The sequence below is a fragment of the Vanacampus margaritifer genome, chromosome 7 (genome assembly GCF_051991255.1).
Source record: "Vanacampus margaritifer isolate UIUO_Vmar chromosome 7, RoL_Vmar_1.0, whole genome shotgun sequence".
NCBI classification, from domain to species: domain Eukaryota; kingdom Metazoa; phylum Chordata; class Actinopteri; order Syngnathiformes; family Syngnathidae; genus Vanacampus; species Vanacampus margaritifer.
The window spans coordinates 25,296,883-25,324,309 of record NC_135438.1 but is presented as its reverse complement, the minus strand read 5'-3'; the positions used below and the strand labels follow the sequence as shown (position 1 = coordinate 25,324,309).

The 27,427-nt window shown below is 41.1% G+C and overlaps 1 protein-coding gene across 4 annotated transcripts in view; it reads left to right on the top strand.

The window, feature by feature from the left end:
- The window catches only part of glra3 (glycine receptor, alpha 3), a 118,449-nt gene that overhangs the window by 77,225 nt on the left and 13,797 nt on the right, over positions 1 to 27,427 (top strand). For all 4 annotated transcript variants that reach the window (XM_077570637.1, XM_077570640.1, XM_077570638.1 and 1 more), the window contains exons 4-6: positions 4,416 to 4,639; positions 10,352 to 10,434; positions 25,883 to 26,020. In XM_077570637.1, coding sequence (XP_077426763.1) covers positions 4,416 to 4,639; positions 10,352 to 10,434; positions 25,883 to 26,020 — 445 coding nt within the window. The remainder of the gene's footprint in view (positions 1 to 4,415; positions 4,640 to 10,351; positions 10,435 to 25,882; positions 26,021 to 27,427) is intronic.

The window sequence follows — 27,427 nt, the reverse complement described above, 5'->3', positions numbered from 1 at the left end:
GTAAGTCAGTTGTTGTTAGGTCACCTAGCAAACACAAGTTTGGAGATAAAGGTATCCTATAGTCCAAGATAGCGGAAAGTTTTTCTAAGACTTTAGTCCAGAAATACATAACCGGACTGCATAACCATAAAGCATGAAAATAAGTGTCTGTAGTGTTTTGTAAACACTGGAGACAAATGTCGGAGTCGGAGAGTCCCATTTTCTTCATCATATATTGAGTAATGTATGTTCTATGGATAATTTTATATTGGATAAGTTGTAAATTTGTGTGTTTTGTCATTTTAAATGCATTTTCACAAACTTGAATCCAAAAGTCAGATTCCGGAGCTATAGACAAGTCTGTCTCCCATTTCGAGAAGGGTAAAGACATTTTATCCGTATATGAAAGTAACTTATATATTTTTGAAAGTTTTTTTGTTGTTGTCGGAGAAAGCTTGGTAATATCTTCAGCTAAACCAGGCGGTTGGAGTGTACCCTGAAGTGTTGGAATTTGTTTCTTTATCATATTTTTAACTTGCAGATAATGTAAAAAAATTCCCTTTGTTATTTTGTATTTTTGGAGCAAGGATGTATATGATATAAACATATTATCTGAGAAGAGATGGTGGAGCTGTGTAATTCCTTTCTGCTCCCACACACCTAAATAAAACGATTGGTTGTTAATTCGAAAGTCAGGGTTATGCCATAGGGGAGAAAGCCCACAGGGCTCCACTTGGGCTTTTGTAATTTCTAATGCCTTCCACCAAGCAGTCAGGGTGGCGGAAATCATTGGGTTTTTAAAACAATTATGTCGCTTAATTGATGTTGTAATAAAGAGTAAATCTAGAAGTCTGAGGTTATTACAATCCTTCTGTTCTAGTTCCAGCCAACAGTTAGTATCTCTGTTGGGTTGCGCCCATAGAACGATATATTGTAGCTGGTTAGCTATATAGTAGTACATAAAATTTGGTGCCTCTAGACCACCTTTGGATTTACTTTTCTGAAGAGTACATAGACTAATCTTTGCTTTTTTTTTATTCCAGTAAAATTTTGTAACGGCTGAGTCCAACAACTGGAACCAGTTAGCCGTAGGTTTAAATGGAATCATTGAGAAAAAATAGTTTATTTTAGGTAAAACTTTCATTTTAACGGTGGCTATTCGTCCTATTAAAGAAATAGGAAGATTATTCCAGCATTCCAAGTCACTATGAATGTTATCCAGAAGTGGAGAAAAGTTTAAATGAATTAAATCAGTTAATTTAGGTGAGATTTTTATGCCTAAGTATTTTAAATTACCTATAGAAAATGAGTAGTGTGGGTCCTGGCTTGCAGGGTTCCATAAATTTTCTGTAATAGGTAGAAGTGTTGATTTTGTCCAGTTAATAGAATAATCTGACAACTGTGAGAATTTAGTTATTAAGTTAAATACTTCCCCTAACGAAATCGCCAGGTTTTCTAAATAAAGTAAAATATCATCGGCATATAGATTAATTTTATGTTCTGTTACCCCAGAGTGAATTCCTTGAATCCTTCTTTCCTGGCATATGGCTAATGCAAGTGGCTCAATAAATATTGCAAATAATAAAGGGGACAGTGGGCATCCCTGTCTTGTGCCTCTCTGTAAAATAAAGCTCTTAGATATAATCCCATTAGTAGTAACTGTAGCTTTGGGAGAATCATATAATACTGACACCCAGTGGATAAATGATTTCCCAAAGCCAAATTTATTTAAAACAGCAAAGAGGAAGGACCAGTTAACTTTGTCGAAAGCTTTTTCTGCATCCAATGATATAATAACTGCCTTTTTATCATGCCGCTGTGACATGCTAATAAGGTTAAAGAGCCTCCTAATATTATTAGTAGAGTGACGACCTTTAATAAAGCCTGTTTGGTCGCTATGAATAATTGTCGAGATTACTGTTTCTAGTCTAGATGTGAAAGCCTTAGTAATAATTTTAATATCAGTGTTAATTAGTGAAATCGGACGGTAACTTGATGGAAGGGTGGGGTCTTTTTCTGGCTTTAATAAAAGTTTAATTGCTGCTGTATTCATGTGTGGACGTATGTAACCATTAGTTTTGATTTCTGTTACTACTCTTAAGAATAGCGGAGCAAGCATTAACCAGTAGTGCTTAAAAAATATAGCCGGATAACCATCTGGGCCAGGTGCCTTGCCATTAGGCATACTATCTAGAGCACTGTACAACTCGTTTATAGTAAGTGGCGCTTCTAACATATCTTTATATTCAGTAGTTAGCTGAGGCATATTTAAGCTACTGAGGAATGCCTCAATATGTTCAGGGTTAGGCTTGTTAGTTTCTGAGTATAGGTTGCGATAATAGTTATAAAAAATTTGATTAATTTCTTCTGGTGATTGTGTACATTCACCAGTTGTCCCTTTGATAGCCGTTATAAGAGATTTTTCCCGATTGCGTTGAAGTTGGTTTGCAAGAAATTTACCTGATTTGTTATTATATTCAAAGTTGTTGTATCTCAATTGTTGTATTATAAACTCTGTTTTTTTAGTTAGCATATCGTCTAACTGTATTTTTGTATTTTGTAAGTCAGTCCATATTTGGTCATTTGGGTTTATTGCGTACTCATCCGTCAGTTGTTTAATTTTATCTTCCAAGTCATTTTCTAATTTTTGATCGTGTTTCTTTTTTTAAGATGAATATGATATAATTTTAACTCTAATTACTGCTTTCCCAGCTTCCCAGAGAAGAGATAGCGATAGGCCTGGAGAGTCATTTATTTCCAAAAAGTCTGCCCACTCTTTCCTTATAATTTTATCAAACTCTACATCGTTTAGCAGTGAGATGTTAAAACGCCATGTTGGTGGTGATTTAAAGGTATAATCAACTTGTAGGGAAAGTGAGACTGGTGCATGGTCGCTAATAATGATAGGATGTATTTTTGTAACAGTTTTATCAGCAATAGAGTTATTTGTAAGAAAATAATCAATTCTTGAAAAAGACCGGTGCACAGCGGAAAATAAGGTAAATTCCTTCTTATTTGGGTTTTTAAGTCTCCAGCTGTCGACGAGGCCAAAATCATCCATATATTCCCCTATTACTTTAGTAGATTGTAATCGCCTTATACATGTTGTGTTATTAGAACGGTCTATTAATGGATTTAAGACTGTGTTAAAGTCTCCTCCAATAATAATAGTAGAGTTCGCTGCTAAATCAAACAGCTGAGAGAAAAATTCATGGAAAAAGGCCGGATCATCATTATTAGGGGCATATAAATTGCCAAATGTATATATTTTATTAAATATAGTTACCTGAATAATAATGTATCGGCCCTCTGGGTCTGTTATTGTATTATTTAGAGTAAAGAGTAAATTCTTATGTATGAGTATACAGACTCCTCTTTGTCTGCTGTTATAAGGGGCAAATTCTTATCAATAAGTAATTTTTCTTCAGATTTTTGTAGGTGGGTTTCTTGCAGGAGGCAAATATCTGCTTTTAATTTTAAGAGATGGTCTAAAGTTTTTATTCTTTTTGCCTGTGAGCGAGCGCCACAAACATTCCAGGAAACCAGAACTAATTTATGCATACAAACAATATAGGCTCAGTCCTGTGTATATATCTGCATAGACCATTTGTCAATACTGGCATGTTATAGGATAGAATCGAAGTAGTTAGGTGATTTATATAATTTGTGTAAAATATGAGGAAATGTGTAAGTAAATATAACAGTGAAAAAACGGGTAGGGATGTGAAAGTGAAGGAAGTTAGTGGGGAATTAAACAACATTAAAATACACCAGTAACTGGTAACCCAAGCGAGATTTTTTTTTTTGTTTAAATCTACTTTTAGATATAGTTATGTATTATTATATTTATAATATAGCCTAAACATAATGAGTATTCATATTTTAGGTTTTATAACCACATATACAGTATATGTATATGTATACATCTAATAATCAAACAAAGTTTAGTTCCATCAATGCCAATTAGAACAGCCAGGGAGTGGAGTTGGGGTTCCGGAATAGTTGGCCATCGATGTATAGTTTATCAACGACCATCATAGTCCGTTTACCCTCCTGCCTATTTTGTTTCATTATAGGAAACAGTACCTTTCGCCGCTCATTAATCTCTCTAGGGAATTGGTCATTCATTCCAAATGAGGTCCCTTTAAGCTCCCGTCCTTTACTTTTAACAAATACTTTCTGTTTAAAATGCTCAAATTTGGCGATAATAGGACGGGGTCTGTTGCCCCTACGGGCTCCAAGCCGATGTACCCGGTGAAAAGAGATGTTATTTACCGTCTCCTGAGGAATTTTTAACGACGTCGTCATAATTTTTTTTATCTCAACCTCTGGATTGTCAGAGGTATTCTCGGATATACCATTTTCTGATGTCATGTGTTTGTGATGTCATATGCTCATTCTCCAGAATGAACTCATGTTTTTTCTTGTGCATTTAGGACTATCGCGTGAACATCTTCCTTCGTCAACAGTGGAATGATCCCAGGCTCGCCTATGCAGAATATCCAGATGACTCTTTGGACTTGGACCCCTCTATGTTAGACTCCATTTGGAAACCAGATCTGTTCTTCGCCAATGAAAAGGGTGCACACTTCCACGAAGTCACCACAGACAATAAGTTGCTGAGGATATTTAAGAATGGAAATGTTTTATATTCTATAAGGTGAGTTCCAGTGTGACTGTATTAAAAAATAATAAAATAAAAGCTGAGAAACGATCCAGCAAGACCGCCAACAACCTTTCGTACAATGTATAAACTAAAATACAATGCTAAAAACAATAAATATAAATTACACAGAGTAACAAATATGAAAATCACCAAATTTTGGCAATTGGAAAGTTCAACCAAGCTAGATGTTATCAGAGCTGGAGAGCAAAACTGTCGCTACATGAGCCCGTCATTGACGGATGACCAGCTTTCGGTGAGCGCTTCCGCATTTTTAGCAAGGGCTTTAAGACACGCAGCCTCAAAAAAATACACGAACTGTGAACCGACTTAAGCAGGTTTAAGTGCATCAATCCAGGTCAGTACAGATGGTTCCTCTCAATCCGAGTATTTTTATGAGGCTTCACGTCATAAAAGCACTCGCTGAATTATGCTAACATGAGTTTTGAGTACTGGTATAAAATATTTAATTATATTGCAGCGGTCAAGTTGAAATGTATCCCAGATACAGTATATACACAACAACACACCACAATTCATATTATTATTATTCCAAGGCACTTGACTTATTTTTTTTATAATCAGGAACTAGAAATTGGAAGAATAGAAAATTGCCATTAATTTCATGCAATTTTAAGTTTTATTGCTTTATGCTATATTGAGATATATAGCTTTTCTTTTCTTTTTCATTGTTTTTTGGGAAAATGTATGTATCAAAAGTACTTGTGGTATCGGTAGTGATTATTCAAGAGTTGAATACTGGTCTGAAAAAATAGTGTCATCGAACCTCTCTACATATTATATTCGAGACTTTATTATAGTCGAGAAATTACAGTACTCTCCCAAAAGTCCAACGACCCAGTCTGACTCTGGAAAGTCAAAGGCTAAGGGAGTTAACCCCAACAGAAAACCAGGAGTGTAGCCCCTCAGGCTCAATCACGGCTTGGCACTGGATCCGACTTTTCGAGAAGAGAGAGGGAGGTTGATCCTGCGCAAGTCTCCCTCAGTATAATCCAAGTCACGCAAAAGTCATGACATTCAGTCCCCATAGACCTGCAGCGATGGGGGCATGGTGAAGAGGCAGGAAAGGATCCACTGGAAGCTGTAGCGTAGCCACAAACCTGCACACAGACGGCTCAGGGCATAGGGTTGCTCCACACTGGAATGAAGCAGCAGTGTATTTCGGCCGGCCACTGAGTGACCAAGCAGTCCTCTTTAGGATCGCTCTACTTGCCTCCCAGAATGGGGCTAGAAAAGGTGCCCTGAACATAGTCTACTTTATTACACCCTGGCCAGCATACCACACACAGCAGACTAGTGAGAATGTTAGATTCAGGAACAAAAGGCAAAGGTTTCTAGTGCCATTAATGAAGCACCCTCTTACATGGGCCCGAGCTATGGACTAGGATTCTCTGCCCTGATTGGTCACATCAGATCTATTCGAACACACCGCCCAAGCCCCACCAGCAACTAAATGAGAAGTAATGGGCATTGTTGATTACAAAGGACGAACAGTACAATACGACAGACAGTACTCAAATACGTACCTTTGCCGTTCTAAAGCCAGTGACTGTTATTTAAAGGGGAAGTCAACCTTGAACATTTCTTGACAATAATATGTTATGTAACCTTACTAGTCTAAACATGACATTCTGATTAATATTATGTTTGTGAGTTATGCAGCAAAATCCAACCGTTTCTATCCATCTCAGCTAGGGGGCAGCCATTTTGCCATTTGCTGTCAACTGAAGATGACATCACAGTTGCTCAGGGGGCTCAGGCAACGACCAATCACAGCTCACCTGTTTTCTGAAGCCGAGCTGTGATTGATTGTTACCTGAGCAACCATGATGTCATTTTCACTCTACAGCAAGTGGCAGAATGGCTCGAATATGAATAATGGCTTTTGATATTGATAAAAACGGCTGGATCTTGCTGCTTAACTCATTATCCACTAACTCAATATCAACCAAAATACCGTAATTAGACTAGTCGGGCTGCATAGAACATATTGTCAAGATTTCTTTCTAGGATTGACTTCCTCTTTAAGATGATTATTTCCAACAGCTTATGCCGTTTATATGTATGTCACATTAAATGCTCAAAGCTGCAAATGTGCTTTTTTTTTTTTTTTTTTTTTTCGTGTTCAACCAAATCACTACGAGTGGAGAAACTACTAGTGGAGATGACACTATGTTGATAAAGCCTATCATCTCCTCTAACATCTTGTTGAATTTTTCAGTGTTTTAGGTTGAATAATTCGGGTTGACTAGTTTCACATTATTTTATATTTCTGTAGCAGCAAATATTCAGGCAATAATACCTCTTCTGAAGGATCAATATTGTTTATTCTCACCAACTGTCCTTTAAAACAGAATTAAAAATGTTCTAGAATCAATCGATGGGGAGCCATGGCCTACTTCAGGGTTCACCAATTCCCGTTCTCTAAGTCCAGGTTTTAGATGTTTCCGCCCACTAGTACACCTGATTCACATAATCAGCTCATCAGCATGTCTGATAACGATCCTGATCTTTAGTATCAGGTGTGTTGGTAGGCGGAAACATCTAAAACCTGCAGGACTTCGGACCTCAAGTAACGGAATTGGTGAACTCTGGCCTACGTCATATTAAAGTGACGTCTCTGTTGTTATAATGCAGAATTCCAGCCAAAAGGGTGACTAAAGCAACACATTGCTGCTTTAAAAAGGGTTCGTACATGTTTTCCATGGCCAAATTCAAGCACTTTCAAGAAAAAAATTTCAGGTTTTCCAGTGCCATTCAAAAAGTGAAAACCAGTGTGTGGAGCAATTTTAAAATTGTTTACCGATACCTAATGAATATATAATTTATCAGCTGGACCTAAGCCTACTGTTCAAATATTTAGGCTACAAACTTCTGTTTTTAATTTGAGTCTGGCTTGTCTGCATTTGCCATAGAAGTGCCATGTATCCATGCATTTATCACGGCTACCGGGGTGCTGGCTTTTCTGTGCTTGTCTCCTACCTTTAGGGCATGCGACACTCAATAGGATCTGTGTGAAAACTCGCCTACTAACTTTGTTTCTGCGGCGTGTCCGCTCCCGCTAATAAGCTTAATAATAATAATAATATGCTACACAAGTAGACCGCACCAAACATATTAATACACCCACATATACCATTACACCCCTAGTGTTTACCTTAGGCATATTATGCCCTAATATCAACTGAGCTTAGATTTTTAGTTGAGGGAAGGTCTTAACATTATAATGTATCATTCACACACCTTCATTTTATTCCCTTTCGTAAACCATAACAACTGTCCGTAATTAACATGTAATCTAGCGCTGATAGACATCTCGCAGTTTAGGTCTAGCGTGTACCAAAAAGTTAGCAAACAAATCCTAGCTAACATTAGTTCAAATGTAGTGCTTGTAATCTCTGTGACTTACTTTTTATGACTCGAGAGAGCCGACTCTCCCTGTGTGTGCAGTGCACGCTAACTGCGGTCGCTTTAGCATGACATCACTGGCAAGGTGAGGACGGGCTCTCAGGTAGTGGCAGTGGCAGTGGCAGTGGCAGTGGAAGTGGAAGTGGAAGTGGAAGTGGAAGTGGAAGTGGAAGTGGAAGTGGAAGTGGAAGTGGAAGTGGAGACGCACTGCTTTTTGGTGCGGTGCGGTGCCGAGCCGGGTAAATACGGTCGGTGGAAACAAGGCTTTATTAGGTGGGTAATTGGAGACAGGTGGATGCAATCAGGAACTGAGCTGCGCAGGAGGAAGGGCAAGTGACCTGAAGTGAGAGTGGTGGTTAGTTCTTTCAAAATAAAACCGGAAATTGATGGACAAAATCAGAGCAGCACAGGCCCGCTTACTGTGCAAAAAGATGGATTTCCTTTTTGCATACATTGCAGCAGGCTACACATAGATTTGGTTATGTTTTTTTTTTATGTCTTACACATTTGAGAACTATTTTAGTATGTGGAAAAATGGCATAATGTTTTACCCTACGAAAAAGTAGCATAACGTTACTACAGAGACTGTTGTAGCGTTAGTTTGGCATTGTTTAGGCAGTGGTTATTTTGCCGTAACCGGCAACTCTCCTGCGACGTTATTTTGCCGTGAATGTCTCTGATTTGCCGTGAGTGTTTTTCTCGTTAAGACCACTTAGCGGCCGGGCACCATCACAAAGTCACGTCAACTAGATGGCGAGTTGCCAGTCAAGGCAAAATAACCACCGCGGATTGTATCATGGCCAAACAATATGCGACCACTTCAGTATTATCCAAACACCTTTTGCTTTATCATATCTGACTTCTTGTAACCAAACAACCTCCACACGACAAATGCGCTTCCCACTTTAGGCACCGATTCACCAATAATATGGTAGAAGGTATGATTTCACATTTGCAGTTGTGCCACACACCAATGGGACCAATCCATTATGACCCAGCTGACCCATCCCCCATTTTTGTTAATGGCGATTGTGTGGAAAGAGTGCACAATTTAAAATTTCTTGGCACACATCGCAGACACCCTTTCCTGGACTACAAATATTACAGCCATTATCAGGAAGCCCCGGCATTATCTTCATTTTCTTAGGATTTTAAAAATAAACAACCTCTGTAAGAGGCTGCTGGTGGCCTTTTACCTTTCTGCCGTTGAAAGCACTTTAACATACTGCATCACTTCATGGTATGCAGGCTGCACAACTAAGTATCACTGCAAAAAGTTGTAAGGAACTTCTGCCCTCAGTGAGCCCTACAGATCAATCGGATCCCACACCACCTGATTCACAAATAGTTTTTTTTCCCAAAAGCCGTTAACTCCCTAAATCACCAACATACACCATAGTTATGTGTTTCATTAATTTTTATTGCAAGTATTGATATGATATGATTTTTTTTTTTTTTACTGCATTGATATTATGTCAAGATAGTTGTTTGTAGTTTTTATGCTTGCACGTGCACTTTCGTTGTATATTTTATGCAATGAAAATAAAAGTATCTATCTATCTATCTATCTATCTAGCTATCTATGTTTAAACAAGTTGCAAATCCAGCTCTGAACAAAACAGTCCTTCGAGAAATGCTGTCAGTACACGTCTTCCAAAAGTAAAATTAATCCACTGTCTTCTGAAAGACTCGGAAATATAAAAAAGACCGATACGCTCATTTGTGCTTTGTGCAGCCAGAAAGAAAGCAACCCCTTCTTCCCGATCGTTGTTTCACCATTGTTCTCCACGGCGCATATGCGGTCAGGGGAAAAAAAGGAGCAGCCAGCTTCTCGAATTTCTGTGGGTGTGACAAACCTTTACCAGAGGTGGTGCCACTAACCCCAGGGGGCGGGGTTGAGTGCTTTTCCGTGTCTTGTTGACGTCACCATGTCACGGAAGTTTAATCTGCAGGTTTGAAGCACACATTTTAGAAAGGAGGAGAAAGCTAAAGTCACGTACTGACTTTTTTCATACCTGGTTGGATTGTAGACAGGCCGGGGATGCATATTATTGATAGAAAACCCCAATAAAGTGCATTTTCTTACTATGGGACCTTTAAAATCCTAGCATTTTCAAAGTTTTCAAGCACCTGTACAAAGCGTGTTTAAAGTATCCATGTTGCTGTTTGTGATGTCTGATTACTTGGTGAATGTGGAAGCCATGTGCTGTTTGCAGTTCACACTTAAACCCTGTTAGTGTGTTTCACTTCTCACTTATGCTCTTTTCTGTATGCTTTCAGACTAACGTTAACGCTCTCATGTCCCATGGATCTAAAAAATTTTCCCATGGATGTACAGACCTGCATTATGCAGTTGGAAAGCTGTAAGTACTGGACACAAATAAGCACTTTGAAATGCAGGGAGTACTCGAATTATGTCGTACGCGACCTACGTCCTTTCAACTTTACGGCGCCCATGCCTCGTCTGTAGCACCTTTTTTTTGTTAATTTCCCACACTAATCACGGCATTTTAAAATTATTTAAACTTGTGTTGTTGTTAACTCGGACATCCATCGAGCAGATCGGCTCACCATCAGGCACGTCATATTTCCATGTTTAAGTTTGAGTTAGCTCCGCTCTGCCGTCCGTCAGCAATGAATGTCCGTGCAGAAACACAAAATTGGTTTTGGCCCTTCCAGGCCGCGTAAATATACAGTATATTTTTTAAATTACTGTACAGTATTAGTACATAGTATTTTGTATTTTTAGTATCGACTTTAATACTGAAATCCAACCTAGGTCAAAATTCGGGTTACATGGCCAGCGTAGGAACAACTCAGACATAACTCGAGGACTCCCTGTACTCTTTTTGATACCTGTAAAACAATTCCATGTGACTTTTAATAAAATTTGCATGATTACATGAATCACTCTGACTGGCTAGCACATATTGCTTCTCTTGTTGAAATTTTTAGTGTCTTGTTTCTGTTTGAGACCCATCTTCTGTTGCAGAAGATGTCTGATGAAGAAGTCTAATGGTATTGTCACTGGCTGTTAATTGCGACTGATAATTGACGATTTAATGACAAGTGGACCAACAAATATGTTAATCTTTCCTCCTTCAAGCACAACGGCAATTTTGTCTTTTGTGCAAAAGCATGGTCGCTCTAATTGTAAAAAGAAAACAAAATGCCATTATGGTAAGCGCTACTACGACCCCCCCCCCCCCCAAAAAAAAAAGCATCGCGACAAACAGATAAAAAAATTAAAAAAGCGGAAAATGTCATATGAGGCTTCTCGATCGAAAATGACCTCGTGAATGACAGAAAAGCAAAAGGCAACAAGTGGCCTGGATAATGGGTAAGCACAACAAACTATTTCATGATGCATGATAATTTTGCTAAAAGGAAAAGGGCAGTTTGTTTTACTTTTTGTATGTGAACATTTGAACTCTCTAGACACTTGATTCATCTTAGTGAAAGTTATTTATTTTTATTTGATTGAGTAATACTAGCGAGAAAGAATCAGTGTGATACTGAAAATAAATATTTGTGTGCCTTCCAGTAACTCCTGATTATTACTGTACAGTGCACACAGCCCCAAACTACATCAAAACAGTAAGAAAAAAAAAAGGGGCCAAAATTTGTTGCCAACACGCACGACCTGTGGACTTATGACTTCCTCAAAACATGCAGGTAATAACCCTTTTAAAAAATATTGGCGCATATAATTAAAACCGGAATATTGGCAATATTCGGGTATTGTAAAGCCATGTAAACACGCATAGTGACCTGAATATGCTCTTTCTCTGGTTTTTAAAAACCTGAATAAGACCCCTGGGTTACCCCTTTCATAACCCGAATTCTTGCTCATATAAACAGATTCGGAATACCTTGATTGAACGGCTCTCTATTTTCTTCTTCGTCTTCTTTTCTTCTTCTTCTCTTATTTCATTCGCAAGGAATCTCAGTCTTTGTAGTAATGACTTGTATGCACATGCAGCTCGGTCCCACTCGCTAAAGGAGCCTTGCTTGGTTTCTCGGTGGCGTTATTTTGTGTCTCTACGGCGAAAACGCCACAGTTTGTGCCTATTTACACACATTTATACAAGTATTTAAGTCGGTGCTTCTGGCGTTTAACCCACCGGAAATACTCAAGCCGGTGTAAACAAAAATGACGAGACAACAAAGAACCACACTTCTGGAACGAGGAGGAAACAGACTACTTTATTTAGCGTGGTGAGTGACATATATATAATGTCTTTTATTCACCAAAGAAAGTTAAAAGCGGAAATGACATCTATTTACGCAATTACGTTGTCTGCGTGCCGCAATCTGAACGGGACAATTCAATCAAGCACAAATTGCCCTGTAAACGAGAGTAACTCTGTCAGGCACGCATGTAAACGGGTTACCACGAATGTTTCAGAAACTGGAATTCTGACCTTAACCCGAATATTGACTGCATGTAAACATAGTCACTGAAGAGAAGATACAAACTGATAGATGCGGTCGCAGTTAAAAAGTCATTTGTACTCATCTTGGCATTGGTGGAGCGTGCATGATGTAGAAAACTCTTTTCACATTAACATTTTAAACTCTGTAATGTCCCTTTAATTCTCACGTTCATGTCACTGTGTTTTTTGTTTGTTTGTTTGTTTGCAAACCGTGACTTTAGGTTGTGTGTACAGTAAAATAGTGACATCCAGGTCAATTCCTCGATACAATTTGCCTTGAGCATTGCTGGTGAAAGATAAATACGTATAGAAACATTTACATAAAGCAGTATTATCTATTTCATTCATTTAAAGGAAGAAAAATGCTATGCTGTAACTTCTTAATTGATTGCGCTTTCTGCAAATCGATAGAGTACATAATGATTAAGAACAATGGGCAACTTAGGGTTATCGATCGGCCATTAACAGCTCTGAATGGCGATAAATGATCACAGACTGTTTCTCGTATATTGGCCGAATCAATGTACAATCGATTGGAGCACCCCTACTTTTTTGTTTGTTGGTGTCTTTCATGTTAAGGATACTTTTATTTATATATATATATATATATATATACATACATACACAAACGCACCTCTTGATGCAACTAGACCAAGAGATTGTAGACCTTTTGCGGCTGAACTGGAGGTAACAGATCAACAATCTCGAAGCTCACTGCGAGTGAGACGGGCTGCTGCGATGCTGAGCGTGAATCTTAACACACGCATACCTACCATGATGAAAGCAGGATATATATATATATATATATACACAAACGCACCTCTTGATGCAGCAACTAGACCAAGAGATTGTAGACCTTTTGCGGCTGAACTGGAGGTAACAGATCAACGATCTCGAAGCTCACTGCGAGTGAGACGGGCTGCTGCGATGCTGAGCGTGAATCTTAACACACGCATACCTACCATGATGAAAGCAGGAAAAATAATGTTGGAGCTTATTTCAATGCGTTGCCAGAACCCCAAAGGCCAATGTTAGCCATATTTGATGGAAGTGAGGACTGGGACTCCTTTCTAATGCCATTTGAACGTCAAGGCAGAAAATATGGGTGGAGTGCCAATAAACGGGTGGACAGGTTGCATGAGTGTCTACGGGCAGCTGCGGTACGGTATGTCTGCTTACTACCAGAGCGCACAAGGGAAGATTACGTTCTCCTGGTCGAGCAACTCACTCAACGCTTTGGAAGAACAGACCCCCCCCAACCACAATAAGGAGGAAGCTTGGGGAACTCCGACAAGGGCAAGAGACATCAGCTGAATTCGCAGAAGAAGTGAGACGCCTCATCACTCTCGCATATCCAGGGGTTGATCTCCAGCTCCAGGATCAGCTAGCAACTGATGCTTTCCTCAAAGGCTTACGAAACCAAAAGGTGGCTTATGAAGTCATGAATCATGAACCAGGCTCCCTCGTTGAAGCTCAAAAGTTTGTGGAGGCCCATGAGCATAACTTTAAAGCCACAGTGGGCCGCAAAGCTGAAATAAGGAACAGGCCAGGAGGCGCATTTTATGGGTTGATGAAGGAGACATAGGTGAGGATGCTGCTGCAATATCCCGCAGGGTCGAGACTCCCCAATATGTCACAGTTGACCAGTTCGCTGTACTGACGGACCAAATGAAGATTGACGACAAAGTTGATAATTTGCAGGTGCAAGTGGGAGACCGCCGGGCAGCAAACAACAGCCCAAAGCAACCCAAAGCCTTGTACCAGAAAGAAAACAAAACTACCAGCAGTTACACCCTAACCTAGGACGTTCTTAAACACACAGCCCAAATCGTGGAGCAGCAGGCCCATGTTTCAAATGTGGAGAAGCAGGACTTTTCCAGAAAGACTGCTCAATCGTCCAGTCCAGTGGCTTCATATAACTACAGTGACAAGCATAAAGATTTTCCGCTGCAGTTGGGTGGAAGGTTGGACAGCTCAGTTGTGGACTCAGATCACCAGTTGCAAGGCCGGCAGATTGGCTGCACCAAGAAGAAAGGTGAGAGTTTACAAATTCCTGTAACCATAAATGGCATTCAAACTCAAGCTGTGGCAGACACTGGCGCACAAACCACCGTAATATCAGAGGAGCTGTACTAAAGTATCCTGAAGGACAAAACAGTATCTACAGACCTACACCAGACCTACCTTTTGACTGCAGGAGTTAGAGATGGCATGAAGGCCAAACATGGACTCACGATGACCTTTCAAATTGGATCCAAGTCCATTGCCTGGGAACTGCATGTGGCTTCCATAAGAGATCCTGTTCTTGGATTTGATCTGATGAAGGCTCATGATGCCGTCATCTACAACTGTGGCAAGGTCTTCATTGGAGATGCCCTATCAAAAGGAACCTGTCTTGGTGTCCTTGCCCTGGAACTCCATGTGTCCCAAAGGAAATTGCAGAGACTAACCATGCAGATAATGATGCAACATCACTGGTGGTAGGAAGAGTAACGATGACCCATGACATTCCTGAACACCTTCAAAGCCTGGTTGCTGCTACAAATGAAGCTCTCAGTGGAGAACAACAGCAGAGGTTCACTCAACTACTGCTCACATATCAATCGATCTTTGACAAAAATGACTTTGACCTTGGTTACATGTCTGCTGTTACGCACAAGATAGACATTGGGTCCGCTAAGCCTGTACGCCAATTGAAATTCAAGGTGAAGAGGAAGCACACCTTAAAGCCATGCTGGAAGCAGGTGCAATCACACCATCTACATCTGAATGGGCCTCCCCAGTGGTCCTAGTGCGCAAAAAAGATGGAGGAGTTAAGGTGGTGTGTCGACTACCGTAGTTTGAACAGTCTCACTATAAAAGATGCTTATCCACTACCTCAGATTGAAGAATGTCTTGATGTTGTTAGTGGTGCAACCATGTTCTCAACCCTCGACCTTCAGTCTGGCTACTGGCAGATTGCAGTGGACAGCAAAGACCGCGAGAAGACGGCATTCATCAACAAATGGAGCCTTTACTAACACACTAGAATGCCTTTTGGACTATGTAACACACCAAGCACGTTTCAACGAGTAATGGAGCTCGTCCTCAGAGGGCTTCAGTGGAAAACCCTTCTCATCTAAGTGGACGATGTAATTGTTATCGGCAATGGAGTGGACCAAAGCTTGGATCGGCTTGATCAGGTCTTCCAGATGTTCCAAAGCTATGGACTAAAATTAAAGCCATCCAAATGCCATCTGCTCCAAGAGGAAGTTCTTTTCCTGGGTCACATTGTGAGTGGTGAAGGGGTCAAACCGAATCCAGCACTCATCAAAAATGTACAGCAGTGGAGCTCCCCCACAAACCCACAAGAGCAAGCTTCCTTGGGCTGTGTAATTATTACCGCAAGTTTGTTCCAAATTTCGCAGAACTGGCAAGCTCCCTTCATAACCTTCTCAAAAAGAATGCTGTATTTTTATGGACTGACAAGCATGAAGTTGCTTTTTCAAAGCTGAATGAAAAACTGACCACTGCACCCGTGTTGGGGTATCCTCGCGTTGAAGGACAGTTCATTCTCGACACAGATGCCTCAAACAACAGTGTCTACGCTGTCCTGTCACAAGTCCAGTGGGGAGAACTGCCCACGTGTGGAGGACACGACTAGTCAGTTCGTTCGTTCCCATCTCTCTCTCTCTCTCTCTCTCTCTCTCGCTCTGTCTCATTCTCTCTCTCTCTCTCGTCCTCTTTCGCACTCGCTCTCATTGTAGAAATTTTTTTGCAATCTGATTACGTAACGGCGGTACATATATTCCGTTACTCCCCAAGCCTGTTTATATTGTGGTGTACAGTTGAGGGGCCCGGGGGCAGAAGGGGGGTCGAAGGAGCACTGTTTTAGACGAAAGACCCCAGTGAAGTTCGTTCCACTTAAAAAGCAGGAACCAAGTGCTGTGCTGAAGAACAGATTCAGCATTACTGATTCTTGATCTTCTCCCCTCTGACTGCCGCTTCTGCTCAGCCATCAAACCACACTGCACCATGGGACTGCTTTTGCAGAGTTGTGTCATGCTAATCACCGCAGACCATGCCCCATGCAGAACATGTGAGGCTTTCACCGACCAACACGCAGAAACGGTTAATACATCTGAGCTCGCAACACTAACTGAGCACTTATAGATCCCCGGGGCATCAGACAGCGCAGCCAGGGACCTATAGTCAAGGGGACTGACCATCAATGTTTTGGTGGTTTCTCGCCATCTCAATACCGCCAAGACTCATCTCAACAGAATCAAAGTCCTCAATCTTTTACTATTATGTCCCTTTTCAGTCCAACTACAGTAATTGTAATTCCATAAAAAGAAAACATGCATTTTCAATGCACAAGCATACAGTTCCCTTGCCCCTCCATGAATCATCACCTTATCGTGGTGGAGGGGTTTGCGTGTCCCAATGAGCCTAGGAGCTATGTTGTCCGGGGCTTCATGCCCCTGGTAGGGCCACCCATGGCAAACAGGTCCTAGGTGAGGGACCAGACAAAGCATGGCTCAAATGACCCCAATGATGAACACAAACTTTGGATCTTCCCGGACGCGGGTCACTGGGGCCCCCCTCTGGAGCTAGGCCTGGAGGTGGGTCTCGAAGGCGAGCATCTGGTGGCCGGGCCTATACCCAAGGCAACGTGGGTCCCCCTACCCATGGGCTCACCACCGGTGGAAGGGGCCAAAGGGGTCGGGTGCGCAGTGAGTTGGGTGGCAGCCAAAAGCAGGGGCCTTGGCGGTCCGACCCACGGCTACTGAAGCTAGCTCTGGGGACATGGAATGTCACCTCTCTGACAGGGAAAGGAGCCCAAGCTGGTGTACGAGGCTGAGAAGTTTCGACTAGATATAGTCGGACTCGCCTTCACACACGACTTGGGTTCTGGTACCAATCCTCTCGAGAGGGGCTGGACCCTCTTCCACTCTAGAGTTGCCCACGATGAGAGGCGCAGAGCAGGTGTGGACATACTCATTGCCCCCCGGCTAGGCGCCTGTAGAGATTCCTGTAGAGACGGGTCCTGACTGTTGTTTGTGTTTACGCACCGAACAGCAGCTCAGAGTACCCACCCTTTCTGGAGTCCTTGGAGGGTGTGCTGGAGAGCGCTCCCCCTGGGGACTCCCTCGTTCTGCTGGGGGACTTCAACGCTCACGTGGGTAATGACAGTGAGACCTGGAAGGGCGTGATTGGGAGGAACGGCCCCCCCGATCAAAACCCGAGCGGTGTTTTGTTATTGGACTTCTGTGCTCGCCACGGACTGACCATAACGAACACCATGTTCAAACACAAGGGTGTCCGCATGTGCACTTGGCACCAGGACACCCTAGGCCGCAGTTCGATGATTGACTTTGTAGTCATGTCATCGGATTTGCGGCCGTATGTGTTGGTCACTCGGGTTAAGAGACGGGCGGATCGGTCTGCTGGGAACGTCTAGCAGAATCCCCTGACAGAAAGAGTTTCAACACCCACGTCCGGCAGCGCTTCTCCCTTGTCCCGGGGGAGGCGGGGGACATTGAGTCCGAGTGGACCATGTTCCGCACTTCCATTGTTGAGGCGGCCGATCGGAGCTGTGGCCGTAAGGTGGTTGGTGCCTGTCGTGGCGGCAATCCTCGTCCACCAGCGGTAAGGGATGCTGAAGAAGGAGTCCTATTGGGCCTTCTTGGCCTGTGGGACTCCGGAGGCTGCTGACAGGTACCGGCTGGCCAAGCGGAATGCGGCTTCGGCGGTCGCTGAGGCAAAAACTCGGACATGGGAGGAGTTCGGTGAGGCCATGGAAAACGACTTCCGGACGGCTTCGAGGAAATTCTGGTCCACCATCCGGCGTCTCAGGAGAGGAAAGCAGTGCGCCATTAACACTGTGTATAGTGAAGATGGGGTGCTGTTGACCTCGACTCGGGACGTCGTGAATCGGTGGGGAGAATACTTCGAAGACCTCCTCAATTGCACCGTTAAGCCTTGATTTGAGGAAGCAGGGTCTGAGGACTCTGAGGTGGGCTCCCCTATCTCTTGGGTCGAAGTCACTGAGATGGTTGGAAAGCTTCTCGATGGCAGGGCCTCGGGGGTGGATGAGATCTGCCCGGAGTTCCTAAAGGCTCTGGATGTTGTGGGGCTGTCGTGGTTGACACGTCTCTACAACGTCGCGTGGACATCAGGGACAGTGCCTCTGGATTGGCAGACCGGGGTGGTGGTTCCCCTTTTTAAGAAGGGGGACCGGAGGGTGTGTTCCAACTTTAGAGGGATCACACTCCTCAACCTCCCAGGTAAGGTCTTTTCAAGGGTGCTGGAGAGGAGGGTCCGTCGGGAAGTGGAATCTCGGATTCAGGAGGAGCAGTGTGGTTTTCGTCCCGGCCGTGGAACAGTGTACCAGTTCTACACCCTCAGCAGGGTCCTCGAGGGTGCGTGGGAGTTCGCCCAACCAGTCCACATGTGCTTTGTGGAGTTGGAGAAGGCATTTGACCGTGTCCCCCGGGGGAACGCCTTGGGATCCCATCAGAGGAGTTGGCTGAAGTGGCTGGGGAGAGGGAAGTCTGGGCTTCCCTGCTAAAGCTGCTTCCCCCGCGACCCCACCCCGGATAAGCGGAATTGAAGACGGAACGAAGCATACGGTTTCCCAGGTACCACTACTGTATCTTAGTCATTCTCCACAAACTTTTGGTATTTCACATTCCACAGCTCTGTCAATTTGTTGGCATTCATTCTCCCATGGTGTTAAAGGTTTAGGCTTATCTGTTAGGTGCAGATTCACCTGTTGTGCTCAATGAGGCCACTCCATCAAATTGTTGTCTTTCTTTTCTCAATTTGTAAAGTCTAAGGCCCCATCCACTGCTTTAGAGTGCTTTTCATCAAAATCCAGTGTTGTGTTGGCAAGTCCTTAAATGTTTCGGGATGCCGAATTGTCAAGTCGCTTCTCATGTTGCTCGTATTTCCAGACGTGTAGCGCATGGTACACTTGCAGTGTTTGCACATTTAGTGTGTCGTTCACCATTTTACAAACATTAAACTGATTTTTCATCACAGAAACTCACATTGTGGCAATAAATCCCGAATATCATACAGATCGTGTTTATATTTTCACAGGTTGAAGTTGACAAGAGTAGGAATGTGCATTTGAATTTTGGTGATGATTGTTCACTGTTTCCAGTCAAAAGCTACCAACAGAATGTCACAGCCAGAGTTGGAAAAAAGCAGGCCACGCCCATTAAGGTGTCATTAAGATGTGCTGAATTCATATAAAATGCATTCAATCACTATTGAGTTTTTCAGGGAGGTGCTGACATCATTCTCACACAGAACTATTATATAAGGGCCAATGTTCAGCCCAATTAAGTGTCCCTTTGATGTACAGTAGGACAGGTAACGGCCAAGCTTCTATATGATCACAGATGTCCACGTCAGCTGTAGTGTTATACTCACTGCCACAGTTTGCTGTACTTCCATTCCTTCATTCCTTCTGATATGTTTTGGCCACCATTTATTTGACAGGTCCAGGATCAAATGGTTGCTTTAGTAAAACAAAGTCTAAACAGGACACGTCATTTAACTGGGGGATTTATTACCACGCTTCTCTCATCTATTGTAGTCTCTACACTGAGAGTACTGAGGAGCACAACTAATAACATTAGATTAATATTACTGAAATTCAGTTGTTTTCTTTAGTAGTGTTATTTTCGTCAACGAAAACTAAACAAAAATAATTTCGTCAACACGCATTTTTCACCGGACTAAAATTAGACTAGACTGGATAAAACCCTCATTAAAAAACAATAACTGGGACTAAATCAGCATGCATATTCGTCGACTAATGAAGTGAATGAATAACATTTTGTAAAATCTTGTCTCTGCTAATCTGTCACTGTGACACTGTCATGTGACACAGTGACACACACCCCTTTCAAATCTGCAGCATGCAACATGCACAAACACATGGGAAAAACAGGAGTGCAGATTCACAGTGAAAGAAGAAAAAAAAAAGTAAATTATAGTTATAATGTAACATTAATCCAACGGCTATAACGTTCCAACAATAATGATAATCCAACCGCTAACTAATGCTGGCTAATTTACTAGTTTGTAGCATGGAGCCATAGTAGCCACTTGCTGATATACTGTAATTGTGTGTCAAAAGATGAGACAAAATTTTATGTGAAATAGTTTTATATCTGATGTGTTCAACATTATCTGCGGACAAAAAAAACATACAGGGGTAAAATGATTGTCCAAACTAAAACTAGACTAAAACGTTGACAGTTTTTGTTGACTAAATCAAAACGAAAAAAATTATGTTTTCTTGGACTAAAACGCTAGATTTATAGTTGACTAAATAAAAGATTAAGATTAACAGGAAACTGAAACTTGACTAAAACTGAGACTAAACTGAAAAATGGCTGATAAAACTAACACTAGTCTTTAGTCCTGTAAGATATGCCATATTCTATGTATTTTTCCATGTAATTGTTACTTCTCGTAACCCCTCCCCCTGACTCTCCCAGTATGTCATTCCTAAGAGTGGATGAATTATTCTTTTCCACTTATAGGGCCATTTTTAAAAATAACCATGTTAATTTTTGATTTTTTTTAGGAAACTCAAAGTGAATTGGCAACCTAATTTTGGGGAAGGCTAATTCATCTTTTGTACAATATGGAGCATAGCCTGACCCCAGGGGACTGAAAACACAAGCATCAGATTTGTCCTTAGTGATTTATCTGCTTTAGATCACTAACCACAGCTTTTACAATACATAGATCAACAGATCATACATTATGTGTGTATATGAGATTATTTTTGCCGAGATGATGCAGCTCACTGATGTAATGATGCTCAGACCACAGGAAACACAACAACACACACATACAGAGCCATGATACTTTAGTGAGAAAAGTGCTTTGAACCAACTCCACTTCAATTTAATTATAATATGGAGGTTCATTAAATGGCCCCTGCTCAAGTTTTATTGCATATTTGTTTGCTAGCCCTTAAAGCTGAAAAATCAACAACAGCTTGTCATTTCATTACACAAGAATTAAATAACTTCTAAGGCCAAGTAAAGACACATTAGAGACTAAGGGCATGATCCACGCTCTTTTCTTTGTTTGTTTGTTTAAAGGTTATCTGCATGCATACTCTTTTATCATAGGCTATTTATTAACACATACGCACGCACATACACACACACACAGAACCAAACCTTGACAAACAAGACCAACTACATCTTTTGTGTATGGCTTTAGGCATGTACCATCTTTTACCAGCTGTTCCGCGTTTAAAAAAATGCTCCATAGAGCACCAGCTTTATGCAGTTTATGAAAGCTTCCACCTATTGCTTAGCTCAGTGGTTTCTTTTCCTACTCTTGGCCATTTTTAATCTTTATCAAGCAGGGTCATCCTGGTCAGAGCATGGTCATTTAAATGATTATCTCAGTATAAACATGCCAGCGTGTGTAATCTGTCTCCGTCAACTGAATACAGATGCAGCTTGAAAAGAATTACTCTCCTCATCACAGTAAGCACGACATTCACATATGGTTTCAACATATACTGTATAATAACATATACAGTAATAGATGTTTAGTTTAGCTCTATAGTGCATGAATGACTTTTTTTTTTTAAGTTTGTGTCATGCATATAAATAACTGCAAGCCCAGCCCTAATTGGTTTATGAGATACCAGACAATCAAATGAACCAGGCGCAGTGTACAACAAGAAATCAGCTCAAGAACAGCCTATATTGCCTTCTTTTCCATGCTTTTGAAATAAAACCCCTGAATCCAAAGACATCCAACTAAAGCAACCATTTCATCTTTTCCACGTATGACCAATGGCTCATCGGGGTTATGTTGTATAATATTGATGCTCTCTTACAGTAATCAGTAATTATCAAAGGGGAAAGTGAGATTCACTTTACACATCATACAAGTCACAAATCTCACACAATCTGCTATTTTCAGAGCTATTATAGAATTGACCAGTTTCGATGGCCAGAGGAAGAATAGCAGACTTCAACGGTGCAACCTTTGGGTTTTATACTGGGGTATTATCTACCCAAATGTTGGGTTATTTTTATGATGGGACAAAACTCCTCATTCAAAAATGGATTACTTAACCTGTCAACCACTGAGTTGTGAAATGTTTTACTCATTATAGATTATTTATAATTGATTTAGCTTTATTATAATATATATATATATATATATATAATTTAGATTGGTTCTTTTGCTTTGAATGTCATGATGTCATCACATCAACAGACTTCCATCTACCCAATCAATTTAAATCTCCTCACCTGGCCAATGGAGGCCCCGAGGGGGCACAAATTACCACTGGGAGAACAACTTGCCTCTCTGCGAGGTAAATTAATGACTTTGTGCACACTCTGTGCATATAATTCACATTTTCTGTGGTGTGGTGGTGTTCTCCAAGTGTTCATTCACAGCGGTCTACTTTATATCATTTGCAAGTGGACTGGAGATCTTCTTGCTGTTCCTTTTATATGTAGTTTGTGCATGCCGATTTCCTAGATCTACAGCAGTGGTCTCCAAACTCGGTCCTCCTGCAGGTTTTGGATGTTTATTTTTTCAAAATACACCTGAAGCTCATCAGCAAGCCCTGCATAAGCCTGATAACGATCCTGTTCATTGGAATAGTGTGAGCAGGGAAACATCCAAAACCTGCAGGCCTCCGGCCCTCGAGGGCCGAGTTTGGACACCACCGATCTACAGGTACATGCCATGCCGCATGGCTTTCTGTGCTAAATTTAAAGGGAGTGAGGGGAGCTTCGTCCATTGGCCAGAAGTCGGCTGCATTCCCTCCCACAACCACACACAAACACCCACTCCTATCTGCGCTAGTCCAAGAAATACCAAAATAAAGAAAACTCCATGCATGGCGGACAGAATCCACTAAAGGTTTGCGTGGCTTTTGCGCAGGGCTAACCAGTATGAATGGAGCAATCCAGGAGTGTCTAATCCACAAAGCACGCGCTGATGGGGAAATTCATTGCTCACTGTGCTGCCAACCACCAGATTGCACCGCGGTGTGCCGGTGGTTTTTGCGCGTATTTAAATGAGGTAATATGCATATATTTGGAGGAGGAATTGTCGTCTATGCATATGAGACTCATATGAGTGACGCAAATAATGAGCCTGAAGAAGTCCTCTAAAAATCTACAATGCATTATCAGCCCACCTACTGTATATGTATGGAGGACCAAAACTCCAGCCATCCATCTATCTATCCATTTTCTTAACCGCTTGTGATCACAAGGGTCACGGGGGGCCTGGGCTGGAGCCTATCCCAGCTGGCTTCGGGCAGTAGGCGGGGTACACCCTGAACTGGTTGCCAGCCAATCGCAGGGCACACAGAGACGAATAATCATCCACACTCACAATCACGGACAACTTGGAGAGTTCAATTAACCTGACATGCATGTCTTTTGAATGTGAGAGGAAACCAGAGTACCTGGAGAAAACCCACGCAAGCACGGGGAGAACATGCAAACTCCACCCAAGAAGGCCGAAGCCCGGACTCAATCTGACGTCCTCTGCACTGGGAGGCGGACGTGCTAACCAGTCAGCCACGTGCTGCCCTAGCACCAAAACTGCCAAAATAAAAAATGAATAAATAAATAAATGAATAAATAGATGTGAAAATAAAAAATGAATAAATAAATAAATGAATGAATAGAAGTGAAAATAAAAACAGATATAAGAATATAATTCAAAAATTAAATACAAAAAATAAATATAAACGGAAATCAAAACAAAAAATGTATATCCATTAATAAATAAATAAAAGTAAAAATAAATTTAAAATAAATAAATGAATGAGATTCAAAAAATAAGTTTCAAAATAAATTTAAATAGACTCAAATATCAATCAATAACTAAAAACGCTCTGCTCTCATTTATTTCATGTTGCAGACACTGTCAGAACGAAATGTTATTCAAATGAGGGCGTAGTCCTAAGTGTGTCTTGGGTTGGACTCCGTCATTGTAAATAGTCAAGCGACTGTATATAATGTCACTGTCATCAATTTAAGTAAATTTCATGGCGTCACCATGCAGAATTTATTTATTTATTTATTTTTTAAGCACATGAGGTTGCTTATTTTTCATTTATCTTATGTTTAAAATAAAACATGTTGCAATACTTTTGATGTCGGTATGTGTTTCTTTTAACATTTTGGTCATGATAATGGTGATATAAAATTTGCATAACATTTCATCTCTACACTAATGTAAAAGCTTAACACAAAAAAAACCACTGCCTATTAATCACAAAAGACAATAACAACAATTGATTAGAAATAAAACAATTTAATAACGTAAAGCTCCATCAACAATTTAATAGCGTACAGCTCTATAAACAAAACCGATGCTATTCTATGAAGAGTACCTCTAATTTGAATAGTATATGAATTTATTTTAAATATAACTGTTATGGTTTCGCACAGATGAGAACCTAAATGCAGGAAAGCAGGAGAAGCAAGACAGGAGTGCAGGTGGACTGAACAAAATGTATTACCAAATTCAAAAATGCTAACAAATATACTGGGGGAAAAAAATCTAAATATTGTACAAAATCAATGTCCTAAAAGAAAATCTCAACTCAAGGTAACAAAGAACGACCAGGAAACAAAACCCACACACACGCACATGCACATACACATTCTCACCCACATACAAAATAAAAATTTATAAAAATAAATAAAAAAAAGAGCAATGACGATGACATGTGAAATCGGTAAAATTACCGAATGAACAATACTAAGCTCTAAAAAAAAAGAAAGAAACAAAACGCTCACCCTACAAGTATCAATGACAAGACAAGGGCGTGTAAGTTGTGACCAGCAAAAATGATTAAAAAATGACTGAAAGCAGGGAACCAAATACAAACAAACTGATGAGACAAAAGGGAAAACTGGCTGAGGGAGCTGATTGGTAGACAAGGCTGAGGAGAATATAGGTGGAAACAAAAACCTAACGAGACAGACATGAAAAAAGGACAATATAACAAAACAAAATCTAATATAGCTATGTCAACAATAACGGGAAAACAATTTATTTATCCCATAAGGTGAATTATTCATATTAATTTTACTCTCTGCTGTAAATGTTTGTTGCACACACAGAAGCAGACCACACCCATGCAGACATGCAAGCAGAGTAATGGTGTGCACAAATTGTGGGCTTGCACCTGACCTGAGTTTTGGAGTGTGAAGTGCTTTGCCAGTTAAAATATATTTTGTCCGCAGTGGAAGTCAAACCGGGGTCTTATGTTTTCCAAAACCCAGGTCTTCGCAGATGAGGTCCAGCTGCCCCACACCTTGAATGAAAATAATTTATCATGTGTTTTATGTATCTTTTACAGTTGGTTACACCATGAATGACCTGATCTTTGAGTGGCAGGAGAATGGACCAGTCCAAGTGGCCGAAGGACTGACGCTTCCACAGTTCCTTCTTAAAGATGAATCCGACCTCAGATACTGTACCAAGCACTACAACACAGGTAACACACACACTCATAACATTTGGTGAGCGGACAAAAATAGCTCACTCGAAGGGTTTATAAAATGGTGGAGTAGTGGTGAAGCAGATGTTCGGTTGAGAAAAGTTGCTTGAAACAGCCAAAAGACAGACAAAAGTAAAAAAGGCTAAACATGGATAAGGTATCAAGAAAGCAAAAGAGCAATAACAAAGAAGAGGAAAAACACGAAATGGAACCCGAACAAGATGATGGCAAAGAGGACGCTAGCCGCAAGTGTGTGGAAGTGGCTAACTTTACGGAGGCCTTTTTGCCATCAAAGAAGAAGGGAGTTCCGGGAAGACTTAGCCACATTCTAAGAGGAAATGAAGTGAGAAATCAGTGCGATGTATGAAGAAATAAATTGCAAATGCTCCAAAAACAAGAAAGAGCTTCACGCCCAAGCAGCTACTATTGAAACAGCACAGGTTCAGATACATGAACTGCAGGAGTGGCAGGCGGACTCGGGCACCAGGATATGGGAGATAATGGAACGGTCACGCCAGCTTCAAGAAAAGCTAACTGATTTAGAAAGCAGGTTGCGGAGGAATAATCTCTGTATTTACCGGGTCCCTGAGGACGCTGGAAAAGACTTTTACTCAGTGGCGACTACGTGGGGCGGCTGCTCAAAACCGCACTCGAATTACAGGAAAGCACGGAGCTTCATATCCAGTGCTGCCATTGAGCATTGACAAAAAAGTCTGGCCCAGAGGCAACTCCAAGATCTATTGCCGCTAACTTTCTGCAAATTGACACCTAAAAAAAATTCTTACAAAAGGTGTGGGGCAAGGAAAAAAAGCCAATAAAGATAGGAAATAAACAAGACTTCTTTGATCATGATTATGCGACCAAATTCCTTCCAAAACAAAGAATTAGGTGAATGTCAAAAAGGACTGAAGGGACAGTGGGAACAAATTGGCGGCAAGCTGGTGGTGGGAAACATCGAATAGAGGCAACACAGCAAATGAAGGGCAAACTACAACAACGATTTAAGAGAAAATAAGACTTTCCTTGCCCAGAATCATAGGTACACAGTAGACGGGTGGAATAATCACAACTCGAGTAAATTATTATTTATTTTTTTGATGAAAATAGAAGATAAGAAGAGTAAATAGAAGGGGCCATTCCATATTTCTTTATTCTGGATATGTAATGTTATGTTGTGAACTTAATTGCCTTAAGCAAATTCACTGGCTGGGGGAGAGAGAGGTTAATGGACCATTCACAAAAGCCCCGCCCCCTTCATTTGATGCTTTCGGGTCTGACATCCTTCTGGATATTCACAATGGAAATAAATGTGCCAGAGCATGTCAGTGAGTGTTTTTGCAGCATACAAGCGTGATATTGTCCCGATGGAGGCAAAAGTGTCTACAGTATGCATAATATTAAAAT